The 18,342-nt window shown below is 37.3% G+C and overlaps 1 protein-coding gene across 1 annotated transcript in view; it reads right to left on the minus strand.

The window, feature by feature from the left end:
* Window positions 1–18,342, minus strand: part of LOC103510207 (serine-rich adhesin for platelets-like) — a 65,573-nt gene that overhangs the window by 36,163 nt on the left and 11,068 nt on the right. The window contains exons 3-6 of the mRNA XM_026824323.1: window positions 4,822–4,978; window positions 3,271–4,052; window positions 2,602–2,660; window positions 2,096–2,287 (exon numbers count right to left, since the gene is read on the minus strand). Coding sequence (XP_026680124.1) covers window positions 2,096–2,287; window positions 2,602–2,660; window positions 3,271–4,052; window positions 4,822–4,978 — 1,190 coding nt within the window. The remainder of the gene's footprint in view (window positions 1–2,095; window positions 2,288–2,601; window positions 2,661–3,270; window positions 4,053–4,821; window positions 4,979–18,342) is intronic.

Below are 18,342 nucleotides of genomic sequence, written 5' to 3' on the forward strand. Positions count from 1 at the left end.
AGGCATAGGCGGCGATAGGGGGGGGCTTGGGGGGCTTAAGCCCCCCCAAAGTTATCAGGGCCTCTTACACTAGATAAAATTGGATTTCAGAATAATAATCCAAAACACCATTTTTTACTTTTATCCTATAGGAAGGAAAGTAATGTAATCGGGTCAAATTTTCGATGGTCAGTTTTTAGTGCCAAAACACGTTTTGAGGTCCCTAGAGCTTAAATCCAAAGTTTCAGCCATTGGTCCGTGTCTGTGTCTGTGTGTCCGTGTGTCTGTAAACAAAATATCTCGAGAACGGTAAGAGGTAGAGACTTGAAATTTGGTATGTAGCTGTCAAATGTGACAAGGATGCGACACGAAACTTTTGGTTAGGATCGGTGCAACGGTTGGCGGCATTTTACCGCTTTTTGGCGGTTTTTGGTGTAATTTAACAATATCTCGGGAACGGTATAAGCTAGAAACTTGAAATTTGGTATGTGGTTCACTAATGTGACAAGGATGCAACACAAAACGTTTGTTTGAGATGGTTGCTGCGCTTGGCGGTATTTTTACCGCTTTTGGACAGATTTCGACCGTTTTTTGGCGGTTTTCAGCTATAGCGACAAAACGGTTAGAGATATTGTAAAAGTTAGGGTAAAAGAACACTCAAATAAGCATCATTCAATAGGATAAGGAAAGTCGTGTGATGTTCACACCAGATTTTTTTCAGAGATCTAATTCATCATTCAATCATTCTTCATTGATATCTAATTAATACAGTACCTAGTTATCAGATTGTGAATATTGATAGTACCTAAGCAAATAATATAAATTCCTTAATACTTGATAATAAAATTTAGCCTATATTTACATAAAGAACTTAATCTAATCATGAACCCACAAATCTAATCAGACTACCTATATTTACAGGATTTAGCTTTATTTAATTGATTTAATATTACATCACTTCTTTCTACCTATACAGTTTTATTTACACTGAACTATGCTCTAGCTAGCACTACCAAACATAACTAACCAGCCTAGTTAGCTTAGTTGGTAGTGCGTCTGCCTTGTAAGCGCTAGGCCGCGGGTTCGATTCCCGCCCGGGGCGGATTTTATCCTGATGGGATAATGTTCGTTCTCGGAAACGGCTGGCTTTCTCCTATCCTGTCTTCCTTCTCTCCTCGATTTCGGGACGATAAGACCATAGCAGTTAAAGTTCCCTCTGTCAAACCTCTTAAAAAAAAAAAAAAAAAAAAAAAAAAAAAAAAAAAAAAAAAAAAACAAAAAAAGTAAATCGTAAACTTTGACGTCACGGCATACGTTCCCGTAGGCGATGACGTCACATCAAATGTCCCGAGCAAAGCTCCCTTGCAGGTAACGCATTAATGTGTTTGTGCGCATACGTTTCTGCGCATTTCTTTCTGCTCCTCCGCTAGCGCGCTTGCATAGTGGCGCTACCTAGCGGACAAAAATAGCAACTGCGTTAAGTCTGACGTCACAAATCTTTGAACTCTTTCATTATAAAAATTGAATTTTCGACCTTTTACAGTTATTTTTTCGGAGTTTTGACCTCAGATTTGGATTTTTCTCAACTTTTTACATAGGAATCGACCATTTATTTATAATTTTTACCCATTTGCAACTCCTCCATTTTAGGTATCTTGAACAATCCAATCAAAGATATAATACATAATGTGATAATACTCATACTATCAAAGCTATACCATTGAAGAGGTCGCTCAGACTTGATGTGGGTATCCTAAACGTACCGTTGGGATATTTGCGCACTATGGTACCATTCGGATACAAGCCATATATTACAAAAGCCAACTCGGTGGTGGTTGTAGTTTTTGATGGTTTAGTTGTTGTGGTTAATAGGTTATTAAGAAGGGGGTACACTGCGACTAAACTAATATTTAGAAACATAAACAAAACATACCGGAGTATAAGCGGAGTTGAATTAGCAATTATGTCACATAAAATATTCATTAAGCATCAAGTAGGTAATAAAGTTAATGAACGCGAGAAGGGGAATATTCACAGTAAAGATCTGATTAGTAGTAATCTCAGAATTAGTTGCATTGTCAGAAGCATTTACATTGAATAAGTTATTATTTTTTACCAGTGATGACTCTCCTTCATTTTTTTCACTTTCTGATTGTTTTAACGATTCTGTACTGTCATCGGAAGATTGTGTGGTTGAACTACTTGACTCTACTTCCATAGATGCGGTTGATGTATCATTAGTAGAGAGATCGTTAATGGATTGAACTATTGGTCTCGATACAAATAAATCAAACTCTTCTAAAGGATCCTGAAACGTTATCATCAAAGTGATATTGTAAACTTTTTGCTCTAAGGAAGTTATGTGCAGATATTTCATCGGGAATGAGGATTGACATCAACCAGCTAGAATATAATTTATTTCAGCAAAATGGTTAGTAATGCGGACTATGCTCATACTGAATAACAATTCAATCCACTTGCATTGAAACCTCCTGGCTGTTTAAGACCCATATTTTGGAAGCCATTCTCACAGTTTCTGTTGTTTATGAGAAGTGATAGAATGGAGGGAGATAGAATGATCTACGTCATGCAAACTAATAATTATGAAAACCATGCGCTTACCTCTGTAGAAAACTTAACTGACTGCCTCTTTGACTGGATTTTATTTGCAATGGGTTCTTCTGTAAATCGATGGAAAGACAAACATGTAAATTCCTACTTTACTATTTCATAATTGTCATGTAATCTTAAGGAATTACCATTGCCTGTCAGGCTGATATCAGACGCATAAAAAAGACCTAGCCACCTCCCTCTATTCAATCTAAAGATTGTACAATTATACACGTCAGTCTTTGAATGGCGCAAGTGGATTTCAATTAATTTTATATGTAGAAAACTTAACTGACTGCCTCTTTGACTGGATTTTATTTGCAATGGGTTCTTCTGTAAATCGATGGAAAGACAAACATGTAAATTTCCTACTTTTCTATTAGTTGTCATGCAATATTGAGGAATTACCATTGTCTGTCAGGCTGATATCAGACGCATAAAAAAGACCTAACCACCTCCCTTTATTCAATCTAAAGATTGTACAATTATACACGTCAGTCTTTGAATGGCGCAAGTGGATTTCAATTAATTTTATAGACAGAACAAAAACAAGTAGACTTGCAAAGTCTTGCAAGACTATTGAGTCCAAATTCCTGTCTAACAATGATGAAATACCTAATTATAAATGGTCTCTCAGGGTAGTATGGAATGTTCACAGTTAGATTTATTTATCATACTTACCATCTGCTAGGTAAAACGCTTCATGTGCATTCGGGTTCAGACTTCCTGGTAAGATGATTTCAAAGTTGGGACTCTCTTTACTTTCTGCAAAACTGAGTGCTGGTGTGTCTCCTCCACTTTCTTCACCCTCCTGTTCATTTTCATCAGATTCCATAGTTCTGTTGGTACTTTTCAATTTGGACTTGAATCGTGCCCTGTTTGCGTGGTCATGAAAGAAATTATACCTGTATTTAGCTTTATTTTGTTCATTCAGTTCATGCTCCTTGATGTAGTTCGGTATGGATGTTAGTTTTCCTTTTGTATTTGTGTTGGATGGGTTGACAGATACTTTGTCTTGCTCAGTTGTGGAGAACAATCGTTCTATTGGCAGTTCTGTGCTTTGGCTGTTTCTGTTTTTCCGAGCCCTCCCGAAGTTTTTTCGTCGTCTTGGAGGCGTTTCAACTTCTTCCGTTACTTCATAGATGTGAGGTTCTTGAGGTTGGTGGAGTAGCTTTTGTTCCGTGAAAGGTTGTGTTGCATATTCTACGGGGACATTTCTTTGAGTTGTGTACTCTGTAGGGATATTTCTTGTTGGGGAGAATTCCGCGGGAATATTTTGAGGAGTTGAGAATTCTATCGGAATTCTTGGAGTGGAATACTCTGGCACGTTTGGTTCACCACTTGGTTGTTGTCCTTCCGATATTTTCGGTTCTGTTGTTGAAGAACCCTCTGGTAAATATTCTCTTCCTCTGAATTCTCTTTGAGAGAAAGGTTTTGGTGTTTCGCTTTGTATGTTTGCTTCGTTTGAGAGAGAGAGAGAGAGAGAGAGAGAGAGAGAGAGAGAGAGAGAGAGAGAGAGGAAAGGAAAGAATAATGATGTGGTAGGTAAACACTGACCAGAGCAAATAACATTTAAAATGCTATTACGACAGCGTGAATTTATACAGGGTGTCATGAAAATTCACAGAAAATAAATAAAATACCTATTATTGTAGTTGGTCGAAGTAGTCTGGGTTTGGGAAGGAGCTGATGATTGAGTGGTGGACTCTGACTCGGTGCCATCTTTGGTGACCTGAAAGAGAATTTAGTAAAACCAACCAAAAGAAGAAAAGATAGAGGATTGCAAAATGTACACAGTGCAATGTAAGAAGTAGATACCAATTACAGACAGAAAAAGATACTAGACAAGATGGATTGATTTCTTGAAGTTAATCTTTTATTACCCTCTCATCTCCTCTTCACTTTATCTCTCAATAAGGAAAGCATAGCAAAAGGAAAATAACAAGGAAACGAAGATATTAGAGTGAAAAATATTGCTGAAATAATAGAAGACGAAAAGAAAACAGGATAAGCCCAATTTCTTTCATAATGTTACTCATATTTCCTTGATGCTTGGTTTTTCTAATTACTAGTTAGCTTTTATTACGACTTTTTTCTTGGAAGGAACATTTGTAATCTTATTACGCTTATCTTCAACAGATGCACCCGTTTAATTACTTTCCAGGGTTTTAATATAATTTTGAGAATTTTAATCTCACTCAAATCACATTAGGGTTTCAATTCTGAGAGGAGTTTGGGACTATTGGTCTGGGTGTGAACTGGGATCCTTGTGGTGGTAGTTTCCTGACCAAAGGTGTTCTACTAGGGAAAGGCCTGGCTGGTGCACTGGGACCTGATGCATTCACCGAACTCAAAGACAAAGTGTTTTCCAAAGAGTTGAAGTTCCTCAGATCCATTTCTAATTCTTGTAAAACGAAAGGTTCTAACATTTAAATACCTCGACTGTTTTTTCTTTTCATTTTTCTGTCTGTCGGTTTGCTCAACACCTGACTCCTGAAAGGAAAAGTTTGCCGATTTCTCTCTCGTTTTCTCTATTTCTTGGAGAGTTTCGAAAGCCTGGAGTCTTTCTTGGAGACTCAGCTGAATCATTGACTTCTGATGATGAGATTGAGTCTGAATTTTGTCTTGACTCATTGGAACTTTCATTCTGTGGACAGATAATGAAAATTTGGTGTTAAAAAATGGTAAATTTACAGTAAGGAGATAGATTTTGCTTGCCAACTTCTAAATTCTGAAAGGTCTCCATCCATCTCTATTCTCTACTTTACGAGACTGATATAAGTGAACGGACAGTTTGAAATGGACTTTAGATAGGTAGGTAACCACGAGGAATATTTCTGGGTGGTTAAGACACTATAAGAAGGATAGCCCTTGACAAATGAGGGCGATTAAATCTAAAACCAACGTTTACGTTGAAGTCTGATATAATAAAATAGCGGTTGGAAAAGCAAGGCCACCAGATAAATGAGAGAGAGAGGAGAGAGAGAAAGAGAGAGAGAGAGAATAAACTACCTATCTATATCTACATATTTTACTATGAACACCTGAGCACCTCCCATTGATAGCATGTTAATGGGTAAAAAGACATAAGTACCTACATAATTATTATTGCCTCTTTAAATAGATCAGAACAGAAACCTTGGATGGAAACCGTTTCTCTCAGATCACTGAAGACAAGAAACTTTGTGATTGTGAGTGGTTGGAGTCCAGATGTTTGAACATTTGGGCAAACGCCTGCTGATGGGAAATATCTAGGGGTTGAAAATAAGGAGTTTAATGTTGCCAAAATTGTCAACACAACCATTTCCGATTTGGATCTTGGAGGGAAAATTCTTCAGGTTTTTTTCCTTTTTCTACAAGAATAAAATCATCTCTTTTCGTTCTTTCGGTCTCATACAACTGTCTTAGTCCTTTTGGCCTTCTAATAACGTCAGAATTGTCAGAAATACTGTGACCATAGTCCAAAATGGATCACCACGTTAAACATGGAAGTCTGGAGGCCCAAAGACCACCAGCTACATGATTCTGCATAAAATCTAACAACAGTTCTTACAAGTAGCAAGTTCTCAAACTGTCTTAAAACGCTCAGGTTTTCCACTTGAAAGTTTTCAACCTGCTTGTGCATGGCCTACTTTTTGAAAGAAAGCTTAGAGCAAAAAATTAATAATTTATTGGAGGTATTTGGAAACATGAAGAATGTTATTTTACCAGCAAAACTCGACTTTGTTACAAAGTAGGAATAGCCCAACTTATCTTGGAGGATCTTCTACTGACTAAGCTTGTAGCTACCTATCTAAGTGAAATCAGTTAAAACTTTTAAACCAATTTATTTTAGACTTAGAAACACTAGAATTTCAAGATTTTAAGTGCTTGGACTACCTTAGAAAATTTATTATCTTAAAAACCTAATAAAAAGTGTTTTCACATTACTCTCAATTATGATCTATGGTAAAATAATTCAGTAGGTACTGAAAACAACAGTAATTTCATAGAGAAAAGTTGCTGTATAGTTCTTACTGGTAGTAGCATTGACAAGTCGTGCAGGATACCAGAGCGCGTGGCATACTGATTTCAGCAAGTTGACCGTGCACGCTCTATAAATTTCACCTGGTAAGCTATCTACTGAAGTACCTACTGCTATAGTTACCTACTACTCAAGTACTATGTACTATAGTTACTGGTGGGTGTAATAAGTACTTTTTATTGTGGTAATTAATTCATCAAATTCATAATACGAGTAGTATTCATCGGTTTATATCCACTTGGAGGATATTAGAGGAGTTTGCAATGTCGAAACGTAGCCAGCGTCGATAGCACGTTAGACGTATCAGTTCCCGATAGATCACTGAAGACAAGAAACTTTGTGATTGTGAGTGGTTGGAGTCCAGATGTTTGAACATTTGGGCAAACGCCTGCTGATGGGAAATATCTAGGGGTTGAAAATAAGGAGTTTAATGTTGCCAAAATTGTCAACACAACCATTTCCGATTTGGATCTTGGAGGGAAAATTCTTCAGGTTTTTTTCCTTTTTCTACAAGAATAAAATCATCTCTTTTCGTTCTTTCGGTCTCATACAACTGTCTTAGTCCTTTTGGCCTTCTAATAACGTCAGAATTGTCAGAAATACTGTGACCATAGTCCAAAATGGATCGCCACGTTTAACATGGAAGGCCTGAGGTCCAAAGACCGCCAGCTACAAAACATCTAGACAAGAACCAGACCAGATGACTTGTTCAGAGCAATCTAACCTATTTATATGCAAAATTCCGCCCATTACATCATTCACAGTTTAACTTAGGTCAGTATACTAGTCATAAGCGTACAGGCGATTTACCATGTATCTTCTACCCATATGATAATGCTCCATGTATATCTGCTTGTATATGATAATTATCTGATAGGTAGCTTTAACATGAAGTGTACCTGTCTGTGTTATTACTCTTACTACATCGTTGCTATCTTGAGATTTATTAGAACTGGTTTCCAACTGATGGGTGCGAAATTGACTGGTCCAGTTGGTTTCTTGGAGGCAGTAAGCTCTTGGCAGCAGTTGATATTTATTCTGTCTGGTTAAAGATCACTGGCTTTTTGGACACTTTTGGTTGAAAATGTCTAGTAGACGTTAATTTCTTAGAGCGGTTTCTATGTACTTCTTTATTCCGGATGGAGCCTAGCCAACTTTTAGGCAGAGGCGTGAGTCGTAGTTGAGGCTTTGACAGTTTGAATGATTATGGTGGTTACCTATTGCAGCATGTAGACCTTGCAGTTCTTCCTACAAAAGAGTGTTCTATTTGGAGCATTTATATGTAGGTTCTTTGTTTCTGGAGCAACTTTCATTTGGTCACTTAAATTAGGGACTCTTTGATTCAGGAATAACCTTTTTTTGCTAACTAGATATGCTGGCAAACATAACTATCATTAGAACTCTAGTTCAAAAGCAATATACATTTAGATAGCATTTAATCCAAAATCCAAGAAGAACTTTACTAAAGAGTCAACATTGAAGTGAATGGCGAAATGGTATATTTTTGGCTCAGATCTTGATAGTCCCATATCCTATATCTCCCTTTACTGCTTCCCTATTTTAACATACAACTCGAAGCAAAAAGTAATCTAATCATATCTCAGAGTATGATTACAATATGGTTCAATTGGTTCATTCTCAGATAGGTTTGGTAGATAGCTATACAGGTTTGTAAGTTGAGCAGAGTTTGTAAGTTGTAGCAACCAGTTTTAATGTTATTTTGTACATATTTTTGTGGGAACTTTTGTCAACTTTGTTCCCTATTACCATAATATGGTAAAGTATGGATCATATTATGGTACATATTTTTGATCTTAATGCCAAATTGCCAAATCCCAAGATCTCAATTTTTCAACAATGGTTACCAGACAAGTAGTATCTTCATATCTTGGTTCTTCATCAGCAAAATCATCATTTGTTGAGATTCCACTCCTGATGCATTGCTAGTTCCTTATTTGGATTGAGTAAGAGCATGTTTATGTCTTGAGGAAATTTGACTGAGTTATTCACATTAGAGAATTAGAGACTCTAATACGTTAGAGATTCTTCACATTAGAGATTCTACGGATGGAGCCACATTGTTGATTTGCTCTATTACGACATTGCTAATTCATTTGATTTTTTCCCCGTCTTTCTTAAAATATCTGAATATCCCCAACTGTGCTCTGTGTTCTTCTGGTATTTGAGTTACGTACATTGGCATCTTGTCACGTGTCTGTATTTACAATGGTTCCTTTTTCCTTGGTGTCTATCTCTAAATTTATTTGTGTAGTGTTCAGGACGGTCGCCTGGTAAACAGGAGGGCGTGAGTTCAATCCCAGACGAGATATGTCAAATCGTCCTCAATAATTTAGGGCATAGTTTGTTAGGGCCAAAACAGGAATTTAATCAACAAGGGCCAAGGGCCTAGTTTGTGACGATAATTTGAAGTATTCGTAATAATGGAAGTATTCATCCTATTTGTGACTGTCTTTCACACACAGGACTTGTATTGCGTCAGACGACCTTTCAGAAAGTCCATATTCGGAAAGTTAGATTCCGAGTCGAACTTAGACCGATTTTCAAAAACAGCTAGCAAGAGCAAATCAATAGGTATTGTGTATATTGATCTAGTCACTAGTGTCTAGGACTCAGACATAATATGACCAATGCGTTTGCAATTCATGATCAGGATCACATAATTAGCCATGGGAATTTTGTGTGCTGAGTTCTTAAAATAATGCTCTTCACTCTACATACTCTACAAGGTATGAGAACTATTCAGTTCCTAATACCTAGGTCTAAGTACCAATAAACAAGTGCTTAGACTAAGTACGTACTTGTTTTCCTTGCTTCCTCACTTTTACCTGCCAAAAATATCACTAACCTAGTTAATTTAGGTATTTGCAAAGTCGATGTCCTTTTGACGATCTAACAAATATTTAGGACCATCAGCAGGGCAGTATATAGGGCGGGCCTCTTGCTTCACTTCTGCTCCTTTACTGTGGGGCGGACTCCGACAATTTGGAGCATCCCCCCGGTACTCAGCCCCCCTCCCCTCCCCCCAATTTTAGTGGAAGATAGCACTATAAAACCTTTTTAAACAGCTTGCAGACTAAATTTAGAAGTTAATCATATATTTACACCTAGCCTATCACACCATGGGACTGCTGCAGCTTTGAAATTTTCCGGAGCTTTTTCACACTGCTTTCAAGGGGTCCTGCTTCAACGACTGATAACTCTAAAATGAAAGTAAACATAACCTCAAAGTGCTCATATGTTTTTTCACAAAGATATCAGCTATTTTATCATATTTTTAAATATTTTTTTACTTCCTCCAGAAGCATTCAGTCAGCATTCAAAACATTTTACTGAGTTGGTGCAAAGTCACCCGGGCAGGTGCAAAGTCACCTCAGATGACGGTACGTAAAGTTTCTCCGAAAGTCCTTGAGTGCAAAGTAGCTATTTTTGAAGTAGTTTTTTATTATTTGTAAATTGTAAAATATCACCGAGCTGAACTTTACAAGTCTTCCCCCACGTGTTATGTAACTTTCCGAGACAAACCAGAAATTAGTAGTCTGAATTCTGAGTAGGAATTATTCTGGTATTGGACATAAATACACCGTGTTTTATGTAGATATGTGTGTGTTTCGTACACATTTTATAGAGGTTTAACATCACTGCATAACTGCCAAATTTGTAGTGAATTTCATAAAATGGAGAGAGTGTTGTGATGTGGATGTTATGATGTATCTATCTGTTTGTTCTCTTTCTGCTGTTTTGTTGTGTTTAATTTTCACACTACCTTGAACTTGTAGCTATTTGTGTTGTCCGTATATTTGGCATAGAAATAAAACACCTAATATTGGTATTGATAGCAACAATATTGTTTTATCAACCAGGTACATAAGTAGTTATCTATCTAATATTATAGGTTGTAAACCTAGCTCATTTGCCAGCCTAGTTATTAGCTTGGATTGTAGCGCGTCTGCTTGATAAGACCTCAGCAGTTACAGTTCCCTCTTCAAACAAACCTAGCTCAATATGTACCTGTTTATCTCTATCTAATTGTCTTGTAGGCATTTTTTGGATTTCCTCTTGGTTTTATAAAAGAAAAAAAAATATATATAGAAATAGAAACTTACCTCATCGTACTGGAGAAATGTGTTGGCCTGAGTTTGGCCAGTGACCACATAGGTGGCCAATAGTGTGCTGAGTAGAGTTAGGTGTAGGCATAACTTCATACTTGAGATGAAGTGTCACTGAAAGAGAAGAAAAGAGGAAGGTTTCTATTATTATGGAATTCAGGAAGAACAAGGCCTCGAACTATCAACCTCCCGATCCAAAGCCTACCACGTTAATAATCTACCTCGGTGGTGTAGTGGTCATGGCGCTCGCCTGGTAAACAGGAGGGCGTGGGTTCAATCCCAGTCGAGGTTTGGAATTTTATCCTCAATATAATTTGAGGATTTGACCACAATAATAGTAGTAGCTGCTGGAGTAAAGGGACTTTTCAGTCCTATGCGAGCAGTATAAATAACCACTATCACTACATCAAAGAGATTGTTTATGTCCCTACGAGTGTGTAATTGTGATATTTCTGGTTTGTTGCTGCAGTAAAATTTTACTTTAAATTTACTCCTTACTCCCATTTATTTTCCTTGTCTTTCTCCTTCTCTCCCACTTCTTCTCTCAATTTCTTCTCCTTTTCTCTTTCTTAACATGTACATTGTACCTACACTAGCCGGGTTGACTTTGCTCGTAGAAATTATAATTTTATCTTCCTTCCTCTCCCTCCTCTATCCTCATATCTCCCTCTTCCCTTCTTTTCCCATTCTCTGTTCCTCCCTTCTCTCTCTCTTCGTATATCTATTTTAGATCTCTTTCTCTCCCCCTCTCTCCTTCCTTTTCTTTTACTCTGTCCCCCCTCCCTTTATTTCCCTCTTTCTTTCCTTTTTTTTCCTCCCTCCCCTCTCCCTTCCTCTTTTTTTGTTCCAGTCTCTGGTTTCTCACATTTCATTCTCCTTCCTCTTTCTTCTTCTTCGTCAGTTTCCCGTTTTCTTTCTTCCCCCCACCGCATCCTCTCCTCCTCTTTCCTCCTTATCCCCTCTCCTCTCCTTCCTCCTCTATTTGTTCCCTCTCCCATCCCTCCTATCCCTTCTCTTTTCTCCCCTTCCCGCACTTCCCCCTCCTCCATCCTTTCTCTTCCTCCTTCCTCTTCTTAATCCCACACCATACCTCCTCCTCCCCCTTCTCTCCCTCCCTCTTTCCACCCTCATTCTCTTTCTCCGCCAAAACATCTTGCTTATTTTCTGACATTGTTAATTATGAAAAGAATAAAAAATAATATTCAACGTTTTAAAATTCCGGCTGTAAAAAAGCTCTGGGGAGGTATAGCGAGGTATCTACTCGTACAATCTACAGAATATAATATCTTTTTTTTTTACCGTCACAACAAAAAGAAAGAAAGAGAGAGAGAGAGAGAGAGAGAGAGAGAGAGAGATAGAGAGAGAGAGATAGAGAGAGAGAGGGTAAGATATGAAGAGAGAATAATACTGCCGAAAAAACTGGAGGGCTCTTAAAAAAAAGGAGTTTGAAAACAGGCAAGAAAAAGAACAATACACCAGAATGCATGCAGGTGTATTCTCCCAGCTGAATAAGGCTAGAAACAGAGTGTAGAGGGGGCGGGTTCGAATCCAAACCACGGCATGCAATTTACTGTTGAGAATTTTACCATAATAATAGTAATACCTACCTAGGTACGTGCTTCCAAGGCACTTGTTAGTCTCATTCGAGCAGTGTAAATAAGCATAATATCTTCAAGTAGGTAATAATAAAAATATTATTACCTATCTTGCTTTATAATAGCGTCAGCAACACCATAAGATTAGGTACTGGCATAGAAGGACTTTTTACTTTTAGCCGATAGTACACACTACATATAGATAAATAAGGTACCTATATTTAATATTGATTCTTTTGTATCAACAATGTTGAGGCAGGTAATAGTAGGTAGTTGTGTTAGACGTGTTTTCACAGCTAGTTATTGCACCAGTCAACAGTTGAGTCATCACTCAACACAGCAATTTCTACACCAATTTAAGACAAGTTTCATGCCACCACTCAACACAAGGATTTGCCCTATGATTGAGTTAAGACATCATGGCAATCCTTGATGGTCTTTTGAGTGCTTTGAGCAAACTTGATTGCAGCCTATAGGCAATAGCCAATCATTCGCCATATAAGTCGCTATCACACATAGCTCCTCATTGGTTGAAAAGTTCACATACAGGGTCGTTTCCAACCGGGGCCCCCGCGGGGAGATCCAACAGTGGGCCCTCTTGCAACAATTCTTTGTTTGCAGCAACAACAACAAATACGGGGTAGTTTTATAGTTTTCGCTAATGATTTAAAATCAAGACTAGAGCCCGTTCTCCCTTTATTCCCAATATAATGTTTAAGTCACCCATTCATTTATTGGCCTTCCTCGCGCGGCGTAGCTTAACATAGGTAATGCTAAAACCGGTACGACACCGAAGCGAATACAATAGTCCGTCCCTTATACCTTTTTATTACTATTGTAATAATAAAGGAAGGACGGACTAAAAACCACAAATTTTAACAAAGTGCAAAAATGTTTGCAGAACTAATTCAGAATAGATATTTTACAGACTTAAAATATATTATACGTATATTACCTAGGCTCTGCTGGGTAGGCCCCTATTCAGTAATTCAGGGGCAAGAGGAAAGGGGCAAGAATCCGAACTGTGGCTTATACCTAGGGGGCCAAATTATAGGTCAATACTTTTGGCTGGGGACTTTAAACAGGGAGAATACCAGCCTGAAATTTCCCTTGCTAATGAAATAGCAAAGGGTGAGTGCGAAGGGCATCCACTCGGTGAAATTTTGTAGCCAAACCTAATCCCAGCCCAAAAGCACCCTAGTTCGGGCTGATTGAGAGGCTAACGAAAAACGCCGACCTCGTGTGAACATGGAGAATACCAGCCTGAAATTTCCCTTGCTAATGAAATAGCAAAGGGTGAGTGCGAAGGGCATCCACTCGGTGAAATTTTGTAGCCAAACCGAATCTCAGCCCAAAAGCGATCACCCTAGATCGGGCTGATTGAGAGGCTGACGAAAAACGCCGACCTCGTGTGAACACGGGAAAAGGCGAGGAGAAAAAGAAGACTACATTTCGGGGCAAAAGAAAATTCGCAGATTGATGGGGAAGGCTTCCCCTAAATACAGCGCCAGCTCTGGGTGCACTCACTCTCTGGGCAGAGGAAGATATAGAACCGCAACAATCAATTAGCGATTCCTTCATCCTCATTCTTCATCCAACAATTTTGAACATCCAATGAATTTTGTCCAATAATAAAAAATATTGTTGGGTTCGCGGACCTTCACGGAGTCGAAATTTCGAATAAATATTTGCCAACCAAATAACGGGTTGTGGCTTTTTCAAGGTGGGTTCTTGGTAAAATTCTTATGACGCGATGACCAATATCCAAGCTTTTGAAGACCTGCTTCCTCTAAAATTCCAAACAACAATTGGTTATATCCCCATTGTGTAACTCTGATGTTCATTGAACTTTACAAGCACATGCATGATTCTACATAAAATCTAACAACAGTTCTTACAAGTAGCAAGTTCTCAAACTGTCTTAAAACGCACTCAAAGGTGTTTTGCAGGCATTACAAAAACTAACGACTTGAAAGTCTTCAAAGTGCATTACATAACAGCAACACGCAACCCATATTAGGACTCTAAGTGCTGATAATATAGCAATTACAAATTATCTATCATAATTACTTATTATTGCAGACATAACTGAAATTATAGATGTTATAGGCAGTAATTAAATCATCCAGAACATTACATTAAGTTGGACAAGTTGCTTCTTTGCCCGTGTTCCATGTTCACTTTCTTGAAATTCCTTGAATCATTAAGATTTATGGTGAGTTTGGTAACTTTGGTAAGTTTTTAAAGACAGCCCAAACGGTGTTCAATCGTGTGTGAATAATTGTTACTTACTCCTTACACATACCGACGGCCGACGGTAATTTATTGCTCAAATTAGGTAAATCAGACACTTTGGATAATGTGTTCATTATGTTACGAGTGATTCCGTCTATTCCCAGCTGACATTTTCAGATGATTAAGTTATTGTTAAATCTGTTGACAGTGTCAAATATTGTATATCTTAAAACACACTCAAAGGTGTTTTGCAGGCATTACAAAAACTAACGACTTGAAAGTCTTCAAAGTGCATTACATAACAGCAACACGCAACCCATATTAGGACTCTAAGTGCTGATAATATAGCCATTACAAATTATCTATCATAATTACTTATTATTGCAGACATAACTGAAATTATAGATGTTATAGGCAGCAATTAAATCATCCAGAACATTACATTAAGTTGGACAAGTTGCTTCTTTGCCCGTGTTCCATGTTCACTTTCTTGAAATACCTACCTTGAATCATTAAGATTTATGGTGAGTTTGGTAACTTTGGTAAGTTTTTAAAGACAGCCCAAACGGTGTTTAACCGTGTGTGAATAATTGTTACTTACTCCTTACACATACCGACGGTAATTTATTGCTCAAATTAGGTAAATCAGACACTTTGGATAATGTGTTCATTATGTTAGGAGTGATTCCGTCTATTCCCAGCTGACATTTTCAGATGATTAAGTTATTGTTAAATCTGTTGACAGTGTCAAATATTGTATATTTTTTCTTAAATATTAGAGATTGCATGGAACCATTTTGGTTACCAGAATAGAAGACCAAAGTACTTTTGTAAGTAGGTAGGTAAGTATTTTTTGCACCTTTCAAAGTAACCTTCAAGAAATACAATTTATTATTACACCTAATACTCACCTACAAGGCTACAACCTACACTGGTTATCAAAATATTATACACTATATTTTTCTTAAATATTAGAGATTGCATGGAACCATTTTGGTTACCAGAATAGAAGACCAAAGTACTTTTGTAAGTAGGTAGGTAATTATTTTTTGCACCTTTCAAAGTAACCTTCAAGAAATACAATTATTACACCTAATACTCACCTACAAGCCTACAACCTACACTGGTTATCAAAATATTATACATGGAGGGATTCAACCAAATTTGTTCTTGGTTTATAACGAAATTCTCTCTCTAAACAAGATAATATTAATGAAAATATCAAAATAATGTTCGGTATTTAGTTAGGGAAAGCCGTTGTGGGTAGGTTTTATTGCAAAACTCTGGATAACTGGGTCTGAAATTATTTTGTGTTTTTATTTCTCCCGCCCCAAAGGTACAGATGTTTCAATTAGTGAAGAGCACTATCACCATTGTTAGATAAGAAAGGGTAGGTAGTTAGGTATAATTATTATCATTTGAGAAGACCTGGTGCAAATAGTTGTTTGGTGTTATTTACAAAGAAATGCCTTCTGCCATCCCGCCAGATGTTTTCTATTTACATACACTTACGTCTGGTACATTTTCTGTTTCTTCGTTTTCATCATCATCATCTTCATCTTCACTTGCATCAGGACTAGATTCGGATTCTGGAGATCTCCCGCCCCAAAGGTACAGATGTTTCAATTAGTGAAGAGCACTATCACCATTGTTAGATAAGAAAGGGTAGGTAGTTAGGTATAATAATTATCATTGTAGAAGACCTGGTGAAATTGTTGTTTGGTGTTATTTACAAAGAAATGTCTTCTGCCATCCCGCCAGATGTTTTCTATTTACATACACTTACGTCTGGTTCATTTTCTGTTTCTTCGTTTTCATCATCATCATCATCATCTTCATCTTCACTTGCATCAGGACTAGATTCGGATTCTGGAGTGTCAGGTGATTGTGTAGGTTCTGAGTCTACAGAGAATGCTTGTTTAGCTCTTCGTACTGATTCTACTGGTGGTTGTTTAGTGGAAAATATAATCGAGTTGGAAGAAGTGTCACTTTTTGATTTGCCTTGTAAAGTCTTTGGAACTTCAGTTGTGGTAGGTTTGCTCGTTGTTGATGGTTTTGCTACTGTGGTACTTGTTTTTGGTTTAGGTGTCGTTTTCTTGGTTGTGTTATAGTTAATACAGTTAGAAAACTTTGGTGTTACTTAGAGGAAGAAACACATATTAGGTACCTAGATAACTAGATATTAAACAACAAACGGATACAGATACATATATTAGGTCGATATGTACTTAGTTGTTTCGAAAATAAGGTAACAGATTAAAAATTTAACGGTTATTCATAAAGAAGTATTAGAAGAAGTAAACGTTATGGAAACAGCAAAGAAAACAGAAGGTATTATGTATTAGGTACCTATCTAGAGAAGTAGATAATATTATCTGAAACAGAAATAAAAACAAGATTAGTAAGGTTAGTATAAAGAACAGTGGTAATGTTATGAGTGGTGTTATAGAAAAGCATAAAAAATAAACAAAGGAAAGGAAAGACATAATAAACAAAACACAAAAAAGGGAAATAAAAGAGAAATGGTCCAGAAGGCCCTTCTGTGGATAAAAGAAATGGTTAGCAAAAAAGAATTTCTTCTTTGGTTAAGCTACTGGTGGTTGTTTAGTGGAAAATATAATCGAGTTGGAAGAAGTGTCACTTTTTGATTTGCCTTGTAAAGTCTTTGGAACTTCAGTGGTGGTAGGTTTGCTCGTTGTTGATGGTTTTGCTACTGTGGTACTTGTTTTTGGTTTAGGTGTCGTTTTCTTGGTAGTTCCTTTAGGTTTGGGAGTTGTACTAGGTTTAGCTGTAGTTGGTTTTTGAGTGGTGGTAGTTGTTGTGGTTGTTATTGGCTCAGTTGTTTCGACGGTTTCTGTTTCTTCGTCAGATTCCTCTTCCTCTTCTTCCTCAGTCGTTATTGGTTCTGGGGTTGTAGTAGTTGTTGTAGAGGTAGTTGTCGTAGTTTTAGGTGTAGTTTTCTTAGTTGTTTTGGGTTTACTGTTTGTTTTAGAAGCTGTTTTTGCTTTGATCGGTTCTGGTGTTATTGGTCTTTTTGTTGTAGAAGTAGTAGTTGGTTTTGGTGTAGTTGTGGGCTCTTCAGTAGTAGTTGTTGACTCTGGAGTCGTTGTAGTGGTAGTTGTTGTTGTAGTAGTAGAGGTAGTGGTGGGTTTTGGAGTTGTTTTCTTTGTAGTTGTCTTTGCCGCTGGTTTTTTCGTAGTTTTTGGTTTCTGTGTTGTTGCTTTTGTTGTTGGCATTACAGTTGTTGAAGTCGTTGTTGTGGTAGGAGTCGTTAAAGGTGCAGGTGGAACTGTTATAGAGAAATCCGGTAGAAATTAATCCAATATTCATAAACTTGAAATTTTATAACTTCCAACTTTATAACAGCTAATCAATAGTAATCAAGTAGGTAATCATCTATTTTGGTACCCTTTGCTGTTCTATGATCTATGTATAGGTACCAAGGTACCATAGGTACAAAGGAGATTATTTTTTTATGAACGCCTAGAATATTATTTTACCTATGCAATGTGTAAGGTCTTGGAGTCAAACTTTGGTAGATGGAATAAATGCAAATAATTATCGGTATAATTATTTAGAAAAGAATCTTCACAAATTAAAATTTATATTTTTGGTAGATGGGTTAAAATGGCCTACCTTGTAATAATTGATAATTTAACTGTTTAAATACCTACCTATAGAAGTAGTAGTTGGTTTTGGTGTAGTTGTGGGCTCTTCAGTAGTAGTTGTTGGCTCTGGAGTCGTTGTAGTGGTAGTTGTTGTTGTTGTTGTA

The sequence above is a fragment of the Diaphorina citri genome, unplaced genomic scaffold, assembly GCF_000475195.1.
Source record: "Diaphorina citri unplaced genomic scaffold, Diaci psyllid genome assembly version 1.1 scaffold573, whole genome shotgun sequence".
NCBI classification, from domain to species: Eukaryota; Metazoa; Arthropoda; class Insecta; order Hemiptera; family Psyllidae; genus Diaphorina; species Diaphorina citri.